Source organism: Erythrolamprus reginae, chromosome 2 (genome assembly GCF_031021105.1).
Source record: "Erythrolamprus reginae isolate rEryReg1 chromosome 2, rEryReg1.hap1, whole genome shotgun sequence".
Taxonomy (NCBI): domain Eukaryota; kingdom Metazoa; phylum Chordata; class Lepidosauria; order Squamata; family Dipsadidae; genus Erythrolamprus; species Erythrolamprus reginae.
The window spans coordinates 331,967,429-331,979,565 of record NC_091951.1 but is presented as its reverse complement, the minus strand read 5'-3'; the positions used below and the strand labels follow the sequence as shown (position 1 = coordinate 331,979,565).

General features: G+C 39.9%; 1 protein-coding gene across 2 annotated transcripts in view; it reads right to left on the bottom strand.

Annotated features, from left to right (window-relative positions):
- Nucleotides 1-12,137, bottom strand: part of NUP155 (nucleoporin 155) — a 51,507-nt gene that overhangs the window by 13,205 nt on the left and 26,165 nt on the right. For both annotated transcript variants that reach the window (XM_070743430.1, XM_070743429.1), the window contains exons 19-25: nt 9,031-9,097; nt 7,810-7,928; nt 7,293-7,396; nt 5,009-5,142; nt 3,354-3,545; nt 784-922; nt 251-386 (exon numbers count right to left, since the gene is read on the bottom strand). In XM_070743430.1, coding sequence (XP_070599531.1) covers nt 251-386; nt 784-922; nt 3,354-3,545; nt 5,009-5,142; nt 7,293-7,396; nt 7,810-7,928; nt 9,031-9,097 — 891 coding nt within the window. The remainder of the gene's footprint in view (nt 1-250; nt 387-783; nt 923-3,353; nt 3,546-5,008; nt 5,143-7,292; nt 7,397-7,809; nt 7,929-9,030; nt 9,098-12,137) is intronic.

Here is a 12,137-nt window from a genome sequence, read left to right as displayed (position 1 = left end):
GGGCGTGACTCGGTTTACAATGGCCTTGCCGAGCAAGAGACATTCTGTTTCCAATTGTGGTAATTAAGTTGGACATAACCTGTTTGTGATGGCAACATATCCTTGGGAGTGATATGTCGGTCTACAGTAGTTTAAAGTTTCTCCCGTATATTAGAATTCCCAGCTCCTGATACCATAATATTTTGCTGAAAGTATTTTGTTTGGTTGGGTTGAGGAGGGAGGGAACCCTTCTATTTTCCAAAATACTCACCTCTCCTGGAAAGCCTGCCAGCCGGTAACATCCTCTTCTGGTTCATGGTTTTTGTAATAATGAAGTCCAATCCCCTGCGGATCCTTTTTCTCTGCAGCAGTCAGAGAAAGTTCTACCACACCCTCATAGAAACGCACTTAAAATTAAAAAGAGAGGGAGGAAATGATATTAGGAAAAATGCCTCATCAGTTTAAAACTACGGTAATTCAACTGTTTCGTTCTCTGTTGTTTTAAACTCTTGTTAATTGAGTAAATCTGTTTCCGTACTGACACATTTTTTAAAAAATTTTTAATTATTAATTATTAACATTAAAAAGAGGACAAAACAAATACAGAACAAAGACTAGAGACAAAAATAAAACAAACATAAATTTGCCAACTTACTTGCTGGCATTGCAACTACAGCTTTCAAACTATTATTTCCTATATTCATTTATATGAGTCTTTCTTTTTCAAAACCGTATTGACACATTTTATTACTCTTGCAATAGCTTCAATGAAAACATGTTGATGTAGATAGAACTGCACCTTACCTTGCCTATATTGTATACAGACGTTGGCAAGATCCACCTGAGTGCTAATTTTTTGGTATTCTTTCAATGACTCTCTTAACATTTTCTCTTTTTCTGACTTGTTCTGAACTTGTCTGGACCTTTGCAGTAGTTCATTTGCCTGGAATAACATAAGCAGACATCATTATTTTTCATTCTGTATGTCTTTCAACCCTTTGCTTGAAAGTCAATTTTGTCACCACAGGAAATTATTAGAGAAGATTCTGGTCCTATTCTGTAAGATTTAAAACAAAAATCAAATGGAGATTTAAACATTATTTTACATTTTAAAAGTTATCTGTTTTGAGTTGTATTTGGCATACAAATGTTGAATTTCATTTTTGACCAGCAGAGGGATTTTCTGTGTTTGTGTGTGTATGTATTGTGTGTGTGTAGTATCTTAGCTGTTCCTCGCATTTTACTCTTCTGGACAGTGCTCTGATGTTCCTGGGATCTGTTAGAGCCATTCATTCATTCATTCATTCATTCATTCATTATTTTACATTTTAAAAGTTATCTGTTTTGAGTTGTATTTGTCATACAAATGTTGAATTTCATTTTTGAGCAGCAGAGGGATTTTCCGTGTTTGTGTGTGTATGTGTTGTGTGTGTGTAGTATCTTAGCTGTTCCTCGCATTTTACTCTTCTGGACAGAGCGCTCTGATGTTCCTGGGATCTGTTAGAGCCATTCATTCATTCATTCATTCATTCATTCATTCATTCATTCATTCATTCATTCATTCATTCATTGTTAGAGTTGAAAGGGACCATGAAGGCCATCAAGTTCAACCCCCTGCCCAAGCAGGAACCCTATAGCACAACAGTCAGTTCAATCTTCTCTTAAAAATGTCCAGAGTGTTGGAGTTCACAACGTCCGCTGGTAGGTTGTTCCATTTTCTCAGCTTAGAAGTCACAGGCCCTATGGCTTGGCATACCACTACTAGGATCATTTTCAGTTTTACTTTCCAATCATCTCTAGTCTTACTTCACACCCTATTTATTCCAGGATCCTTTGTTTCACGAGCAAAAGAACCTGGAATAAATACATTATTCAATAAATATGTAGTATTTTACATAGTTCATAAAACTATTTTTTTTAAAGGAGGGGGAGGGGAGCGAGGATAAAATTTTGAAGGAATCAAAGAAATGCAATGTTATTACACAATATTTATTTGCATCCTCATTTCAAAATTTAGTTACATTATGGGCAATTGCATCACACACCATTAATATCCCTTTATGAGAGGCCAAATTAGTACATTGTGTAAATTTTGAGTTGAATTTACAATACAATAGAATATCCTACATGTCTTCCGTGATTTGGGAATTACAGAGGAAAAGTCATTTGTGGAAGGCATTTGGGGGGATATACCATCAGTGACTGAATCTAGCCAGTCAATGCTCGGCAGTGTCTATTCTTGATTAAAGATTTACAATAATCAGCTGGATTGTAAAAGACAGTCTCCAAGAGTTGTTGTTATTATTATTATTTATTAGATTTGTATGCCGCCCCTCTCCGAAGACTCGGAGCAGCTTGATGATAAACTGATATCTTGTCATCCTAATCTAATATTTTCCTTCAGTGACCTTTTGGCCTAACAGTTTTCTGACACATACAAGTGAATGTCTATACTATCTTTTGATAAGGAAGTATGTCTTAACATTCAATTATTACTAATCAACTTTATCACTGAATGCATTTTATGAAAAAACAAGTTACTTTGTGTTGTGGTTAGCTCTGGCCCACCTCCTGCCCCAAGGACTGTGGATGTGGGGGAGATATCCACATGCTGCAGGCCTGTTTTGACCCCGGTGGAATCTGCTGATGAAGGCTCCTCTGACCAAGAAGACATGAGTGACAGGGAGGAGGAGAGTGTGGCAGACAGCTCAGAAGGAGATAAATTATCTAGCTCCTCCTTGGATTCAGAACAAGAGTTAATGATACAGCCACACATGTGGAGAGCGATGCATAGGCAGCAACTGAGAGATTATTATAAAAGAAAATGAGGCTACCTGTGGTTGGGTGTGACTGTGGTAATTAGTGAGGCTGCTATAAATAGCAGCCTGTGGGTTTGGCCATTATGGAGGATTATCTGATCGTTGTGTTTCTTGACTGCTTTACTGACTTTGACCTTTTGTGTGCTGATTTTTCCCCACTTTGAAATTAAACCAAGGCAAAGGGTGTTTCACTTTGTGAAAGAGGAAGGACTGTGAATTGCCTCACAGCTACAAGCTAAGTATCACAGAACTGATAAGGGACTTGTACAAATTACCAGTTTGTTTGGAGACGAGTGCTCTTTGCTATCCCAAAAGAGCGCTTGGCTTAAGTGAATTTTCATTATAAAGAACATTGTTTTGAATTTTCAAACGTGTGTGTGTCTGAAATTTGTACCTGTGAATTTTTGGGAGGAGTCTACCAGAGAGCCCGACAGAACACTTTGTAGTACTTTTTAATAAACATAACATAAAATTCCGCCTTATGCATATCCCATCCAGTGATAAATCTCTTATTAATCTGGATCAGGTGGCACAAACTAGCTTACTGTCAAATACCTTAGAACAGATGGCATCATCTGTGCTATAGAGTAGCGGACAAATGTCTTGTAAATGTGAACTGATGCCATCCACAGCAGCATGGTCTCTGATGTAGCAGTTGATAAGAGAAGCAATGATGGCTCCAGTTATTTCTTTATCTCTAATGACGAGGTCTCTGAAAGTCGTAATCTTCAGATGTTCTTGAAATTCCTTTTAAAAAAAAGCATAACCACATTTCTGGTACACCCCATACCTTAAACAGATATCCCAAGGTATTTACGAAAAACTATTTAAGGAAGATGATTCGCAGCACATAGTATCTTGTCCTTAGATATGTACATAGACCACATTTGGAATACTGTGTTCAGTTCTGGAGACCTCACCTACAAAAAGATATTGATAAAATTGAACGGGTCCAAAGACGGGCTACAAAAATGGTGGAAGGTCTTAAACGTAAAACTTATCAGGAAAGACTTCATGAACTCAATCTGTATAGTCTGGAGAACAGAAGGGAAAAGGGGGACATGATCGAAACATTTAAATATTTTAAAGGGTTAAATAAGGTTCAGGAGGGAAGGGTTTTTAATAGGAAAGTGAACACAAGAACAAGGGGGCACAATCTGAGGTTAGTTGGGGGGAAGGTCAGAAGCAACGTGAGAAAATATTATTTTACGGAAAGATTAGTAGATGCTTGGAGCAAACTTCCAGCAGACGTGGTTGGTAAATCCACAGTAACTGAATTTAAATATTCCTGGGATAAACATATATCAATCCTAAAATAAAATACAGGAAATAGAATAAGGGCAGACTAGATGGACCATGAGGTATTTTTCTGCCTTCAATCTTCTATGTTTCTATAGTTTAATTATGCTAGCAGAAAAACTAACGTAGCCTGTTCACCATCCTTTTATATTTATATTATACAATATATTTATATTAAAACAGTGTTTTTCAACCAGTGTGCCGCGGAACATGGTCAGGTGTGCCGTGAGAGGGGAGAGAGAAAGAGAGAGAGAAAGAGAAAGAAAGCAAGAGAGAGAGAAAGAGAGTGAGAGAAAGAAAGAAAGCAAGAGAGAGGGGGAGAGAGAAAGAAAGAGAAAGAAAACAAGAGAGAGAAAGAAAGCAATAGAGAGAAAGAAAGCAAGAGAGAGAATGAGAGAGAAAGAAAGCAAGAGAGAGAAGGAGAGGAAGGGAGAGAGAGAAACGAGAAGAAAGGGTAGAAAAAAAGAGAAATGAGAAAATGATTGATTGAGGCAGAGAATGAGAGGAAAGAGAGAGAGAGAAAAAAAGAGAGAGAAGTGACTCTTGATTTAAAGCATATGATAAAAAGCACCCAAAGAATAAGAGAGGAAAACTCCCCAGCCCTCACCTGTTTTTGGGAATGGTTCAAGGGTGTGTGTATACACACACACACAAACAAACAAACAAACAAACAAACAAACAAGGGGGGGGATAATATGTATAATATGTACTGTCTTAGTGTGTCATTTTGTGTCATTTTGGTTGGTGGTGTGCCCAAGGATTTTGTAAATGTAAAAAATGTGCCGCGGCTCAAAAAAGGATGAAAATCACTGCTTTAAAATACATTCTGAAAACTTACCTAGATGTTTAAAATGGCTTTGTGCTACTCTAATATGAAAAACCACAGAAAAAGAAATGTAGCTGTTACATACCTTAGGTAGCTCACCTACAATAATATTGAACTGATGTTCACAAAGAAGCTTCCACAGGGCCAGTGCTTGGCAAGTTTTTCGCACCAGCTGTTGAATGCTCTGTAGGGAAGATTTCTCAGATAACTGTGCTTCTGCTGTAAAATGAAAACACGGATTGTCATTTTTTTGTTTTTGTTTTCTTGTGGTATAATCCTTTCCAAGAAACCCACAAACTCTTTGGGTCTCCATGCTCATTCAGTTTTGCCGAAGGGGAATCGTCCATCATTTAAGGCTGTGTTTTTCAACCAGTGTGCCGCGGCACACTAGTGTGCCGTGAGACATGGTCAGGTGTGCCGTGGGGAAATTAAACATAGGTCCCCAAACTACCATTCCTGCCAGGATATCCCTTTTGTGTTCATCGAAACAGGCCCAGGTTTCACACTAAGTGAGCATATCCAATCAATCAATCAATCAATCAATCAATCAATACATACATACATACATTTATAAACTATATTATTAACTATATGTATATGTATTGTGTTAGAGTGTCATTTTGTGTCATTTTGGTTGGTGGTGTGCCCCAGGATTTTGTAAATGTAAAAAATCTGCCGTGGCTCCAAAAAGGTTGAAAATCACTGATTTAAGGCAATGTTTCACAACCTCAGAAACGTTAAAATGTGTGGACTTCATCTTCCAGAATTCCCTAGCCAACATGACTAGTTTACATTGTATTATTATTGCTGTGAGCCGCCCCGAGTCTGCGGAGAGGGGCGGCATACAAATCTGATTAATAAAATAATAAATAAAATAAATGACTGGCTAAGGAATTCTGAGGACTTAAGTCCACACATTTTAAAAGGTTGCTGAGGATGAGCAGCCTTGAGGGAAATTTATTTAGTTTAGGTTCAGTGGTTCTCAACCTGGAGGTCTAAGGACCGTTTCACAGGGGTTGCCTAAGACCATGGGAAAAGATAAAAATGGTGTTAGGAACTAAAGCTTCTATTCTGGCGCCTTGGAACCTATTTTTACAATCTGACCAATCAGGCGTTTACAGTGGAGGAGTTCCTCTGACCTTCTCCCTTGTGGGGTGCTCCCCCTGCTATTTAATATCTACATGAAACCGCTGGGCGAGATCATCCAGGGGCATGGGGTGAGGTATCATCAGTACGCAGATGATACCCAGTTGTACATCTCCACCCCATGTCCAGTCAACGAAGCAGTGGATGTGATGTGCCGGTGCCTGGAGGCTGTTGGGGTCTGGATGGGTGTCAACAGACTCAAACTCAACCCTGATAAGACGGAGTGGCTGTGGGTTTTGCCTCCCAAGGACAATCCCATCTGTCCGTCCATCACCCTGAGGGGGAGGGGGGGGGAAATCATTGATCCCCTCAGAGAGGGTCCACAACTTGGGCGTCCTCCTCGATCCACAGCTCACATTAGAGAAACATCTTTCAGCTGTGACGAGGGGGGTGTTTGCACAGGTTTGCCTGGTGCACCAGTTGCGGCCCTACCTGGACCGGGAGTCACTGCTCACAGGCACTCATGCCCTCATCACCTCGAGGCTCGACTACTATAACGCTCTCTACATGGGGCTACCTTTGAAAAGTGTTAGAAAACTTCAGATCGTGCAGAATGCAGCTGCGAGAGCAATCATGGGCTTCCCTAGGTATGCCCATGTTACACCAACACTCCGCAGTCTGCATTGATTGCCGGTCAGTTTCCGGTCACAATTCAAAGTGTTGGTTATGAACTATAAAGCCCTTCATGGCATTGGACCAGAATATCTCCAGGACCGCCTTCTGCCGCACAAATCCCAGCGACCAGTTAGGTCCCACAGAGTTGGCCTTCTCCGGGTCCCGTCGACTAAACAATGTCGTTTGGCGGGACCCAGGGGAAGAGCCTTCTCTGTGGTGGCCCCTACCCTCTGGAACCAGCTCCCCCCAGAGATCAGAATTGCCTCCCCATCCTCCTTGCCGTTCGTAAGCTTCTTAAAACCCACCTCTGTCGTCAGGCATGGGGGAATTGAGATATTCCTTTCCCTCTAGGCCTATACAATTTATGCATGGTATGTTTGTGTGTATGTTTGGTTTTTAATAAGGATTTTAAAATTATTTTAAATATTAGATTTGTCATATGCTGTTTTATTATTGTTGTTAGCCGCCCCTAGTCTACAGAGAGGGGCGGCATACAAATCTAATAAATAAATAAATAAACTATTTTTCATCAAGGCAATGAAGATATTTTTTCCTCTTAACTGTTCTACCCGACAAAAAAATATTGTAGTGCCAAAATCAAAGTTTACCATGAAACTTCCTCTGAACCTCTTGCTGCATTTGTTGAGAACTTCCAACCTCATACTGCATCACTCCAAGTAAACGCTGCTGCAGGTTAGCTGGGTTGATGAAACTTTGGAAAGAAAACAAATGCAACCATGTAAACAGCATGCTAAAATTGCAATGAACAAATGGAGCAGACATAGGTTTAACATCTCAATGGCTAGGAATGATGTCAGTATCAGTGCCAACAAATGTTGAAAATAACAGGTTGGGACAGCTTTTAGTCCCTACGACATTTTTACAGCAAGCCCTGAACGGCAAAACTAGCAAACAGCAAGAACAGAGCTTTCTCTGTTCACTCTCCAAATTGCTTAGAAATATTTATCAGAATTAGTTTATTGTAATTACAGCTGGAACTAAAAGGTATACATTCATTTGAAAAGTTATGGAAACAAATCAGCTTCAGAAACAGAAATACTTATTAAAAAGAACAGTTAACTTAACAGCTTTGAAATCTATTGCGATGAATGAAAATCATCCTACCTGGGATTTCTAAGAGAACCTATTGTGGCAAAATGGGAATTCCTATCCAAAAATTCTTGCAGCCCTTTTAATTCCTGTAGTACTGATTCTAACAGTTGTGGAGGAACACTGCTTTCAACCTAAATGAGAGAGAGAGAAAGGCAAAGGCTTAGGCCCAAATTACCCCTTTTATCATACCCTTGGCCATATACTCTAGAGTCTAGACCAGGCATCAGCAACCTGCAGTTCTGGAGCTGCTTGTGGTTCTTTCAATCTTATGATGTGACTTCCTGTCGCTGGTTGGCTCCACAATTGATAGATCTTTTGGTTAGGTGAGGTAGAAGAAAAAGGATGCCACTCTAGGAGGTGACTCTATGGTGGAAGGAACCGGACTTCCTGTTGGCTCCAGAAATGAATGGGGGGGGGGGGCTTCAAGTTAGGACCTTTGTGGCTCTTTGAGTGTTTAAGGTTGCTGACCCCTGCCACAAATAAATGTACCCTTCTGCTTTTTCCAAGCAGGGCTTTAATATACAATGGAAATAGAAAATCAAGATACCTTTCTTAAAATGCCAGACCAAGATAAATCACTTCAGAACTCTTTTAATCTTTAGTATAACATACAAATTGAACCATTTAATTGAAAAACGAACTGAAATTGTTTAGTGGGAAAAAATAAAAAAATAGAATAATGTAATTGCCTGAGTATTCACATGCTCTTATAAGTAGGGATGTGGCTATGTTCAGAATTAACCAATCACATTCAAACTGATATTAAATAGCGGTCAGTGCACTCCAGCCATCAATTAAAATTGTCGCGGTTTGTAGAAAAAGTTAAAGTCTGTTAGGACCTTAACCCCGCGGAGGTCGATGGATAAAAGACTTAGTCATTTGTTCAAACAAGATATTTATTTTAAAAAATGGAAATAAACAAATAAAAGATTGTCTCGAGGGACAACATAACATATACGTCTTACATCATGGAGATTCTTGGAGAAGAAGGGAATGGAGGAGTGAAGAAGAAGGAGGAAGTTGAGTGAGATTGGCAGGATATTACATCATAAGAGGAGGATCTAATAAGGCACACATTAGTTAACTGTTTCATTACTAAATGTCTCTGAGGGGCTGTCAATATACAGCGTGACTGTGATCAAGCCCATATAAAGATTAAAACATTTTGCATATCACAATAAAACCCTTACTAAAAATTCTGAATAGCATGTATTAATGCCCATCATCGCTTACCGCTACAGCTTCTCGATTGCCACTCTTGAAAACTCTCTCCACGACTATACTTCCATCCCAAATGTTTCTGGAAAGCAGGAAAATACAATTCACCTTTAAATGCTGTCAGAAATCTACTAGGCAAATTTTCATGTTATGCATACCAACCCTACCACCAGTTTACAACACACACAAGTTTATTTTATATGTAATATATGGAGGGTTTTTTTTGTAATACTTCCATTGGACAAAACACTTGTGCATTCATCTATAACAGTGGTTCTCAACCTTTCTAATGTCGTGACCCCTTAATACAGTTCCTCATGTTGTGGTGATCCCCAACCATAAGTCTAGTGCCAATTCTCCCAACAGAGCTTTAAGCTGATTGGCAGGAAGTCAGAGGGACACCCCCACTATAAACGCCTGATTGGTCGGATTGTAAAAATATGTTCCAAGGCACCAGAATAGCTTTAGTCCTTAAAACCATGGGAAATTTGTCTTTTCCCAAGGTCTTAGGAGACCCATGTGAAATGGCTGTTCGGCCCCCAAAGGGGTCCCAACCCCCAGGTTGACAACCACTGATCTATAACAAATTCTGTATATGTATTTGACAGTTTTTCATTTGAAAAGGTTTTTTTTTCAAAATTTACAAATTTCTTACACTATATAGGGTGGGCGTTTTCCTTTTACTCCAAAAGATAACCAATTTGCAATATATGCACTAGTTCCTCTTTCATTACCAAATCCATGGACAAACTATATTATTATATTACAGGTCGTCCTTAAATTAGAAAGGCAATTGGGACTGGAATTTCTCTCACCAAGTGTTGTTGTTATAGAGCATACCAGATGACTATTGTTCAATGGTGATGACTTTGGAAAAAACTCAGCCTTGACTCGTTTCTGTCTGTGTCTTGCCTTGTGGACTTGCCTTTTGCCTTGTGGACTTGGATTCTGGACTTTGCCCCGTGAGCTTGCCCCTTATCTTTGGACTTCCTCTCTGCCTTTGAAAATTGATTTTGTTGCTCATTGGTTTTTATTTGTTGGACTGTGGGTGGCTGACTTCAGGGGTAAAGCCTTAATGGTCACTGTAAGACCATTTGTTATGGAGTCTAACAGAGCAATAAAGGGCTCCTATCGTAGCCTGCCCTCTGCCCAGCCTAAGCGACCTGTGTCATAACAATAACTAAGCAAAACTTGGATTTTCTTCATATAATTTCAATGAACCGTTGTAATTGAAATATTAAAATCAAGTTTGGAGAATTATTTTTTTTAATCACATCACAGTAACATATTGAAACTTCCACTGAAAGGTATCTTGCGCAGTAGAAGAAAAATGTACGGACAGGTTCAAAACCGTTAAAGCTCTTTTTTTGTAAAAAAACCAGAAAAACAATAATGTATCTTCAGCATTTTTTTCATTAAAGAACAGTGAGCCAATACTGTCACACTGAATATTGACAGCCTCTCAGAGACATTCAGTAATGAAAGAGTTAACTGTGTGTGCTTTATTAAGATCCTCCTATTATGATGTAATATCCTGCCAGCTCACTTCCTTCTTCTTCATTCCTCACCTTCTTCTCTCTCTATCCTCCATTATGTAAAGACGTATATTTGAGTTGTCCCTCGAGACAGGTTTTATTTTCTATTTTTACAATATATCTTGTTTGAACAAATGACTAAAGGCTTTTATCCATCGACTCCGCGGGGTTAAGGTTCTAATAGACTTTAATCACTCACAAACCGTGACATGGTAGCAGAGGATGGTTCTCTTGCTTAAGCCTAAAAATAAATCATCTCTAAAGACTTGATATGCCTGCTAAATGAAAACATTTTTATTTTTCAGACTCTTTATTAATTACAATGTCTGACAAGGAGATAAAATAGCCAAAAATAATGTAATCTATTGAAGTGTCATGACACTTTGGGCCATATTCTCCCTGCCCAGCCTCACGAAGACTGGAAATGTATGCTTTTAACTAAAATGGACTTTATTGTATACCTCCATCATCCTTAAATTTAAATATGGATAGTGGAATTTAATTTAATTTAATTTATTCAACTTCTATGCTGCCCAATCCCGTAGGACTCAGGGCGGCTTATGACCCTAACAACCCATTATAAACCCTGAAACCAATCTAACAATATACATACCAAACAAACATAATTTGGGCACGTCTGATGTTAAACTTCACAGCCCCCAGGACTGTCGACAAAGCCAGGTTTTAACAGCTTTTCGAAAAGCCAGTAGAATGGGACCAATGCAAACACCGGGGGGGGGGGGAGGAGTTGGTTCCATAGAGCTGGGGCAGCAACAGAAAAGGCCCTCCCCTGCAGTCCCAGCAACCTACACTGTTTAGTCGACGGGACCTGGAGGAGGCCGATTCTGTGCGATCTAATAGGCCTCTGTGAGGCGGATTGCTACCACTAACTGTAACTACGACAATCCAGTTAGTCTGCGCACTGGGTGCAAAACTCACTGTTTCAAGGAAAGACTCTTCCACACCTGGAAGGCCACAAGCCAGATTATTTCTAGAAAGCTAGCGGACCATCCTCAGAACAGCCAGATCAATACAATCTAGATGAAAAACACAAAGTTCTGCTGTTGGTGGAATATCCTGTCTCGATAGAGTGAGTTTTGCATATTTATTTATTTAATTTGGATTTCTAGGCCGCCTTTCTCCGTAAGAAATCCAAACATTAAAAGTAATCTAAATCTAATCTAAACCCCCCCGATTTTAAGAAAACAATCATCCACATTCATTTCATTACAATCATACATGTGGCCCGTCGGATGCTCAACGGCCCCAAGCCTGGCGGCAGAGGTGAGTCTTTAAAACCTTATGAAAGGCCGGGAGGGTGCAGGGGTAGGGGAACGAATCTCTGGAGGGCCGGAGCTGCCACAAAGAAGGCTCTACTCCTAGGTCCCGCCAGGTGGCACTGTTTGTTGTAACTGCTCCTTGTCCACCTCAGGTCATGTCAGATTCTGAGGAGGTGGAGCCAGCTCCCTCCGGATACCCTGGACCAAGGGGGGTTGCCAGCTGATTTCAGAGAGCCATAGTGAGGGAAAAAGTGACCTGGGTGAGCCTGAGGAACCACTAGAGGGCGCTGATAGAACAATGGGGGAG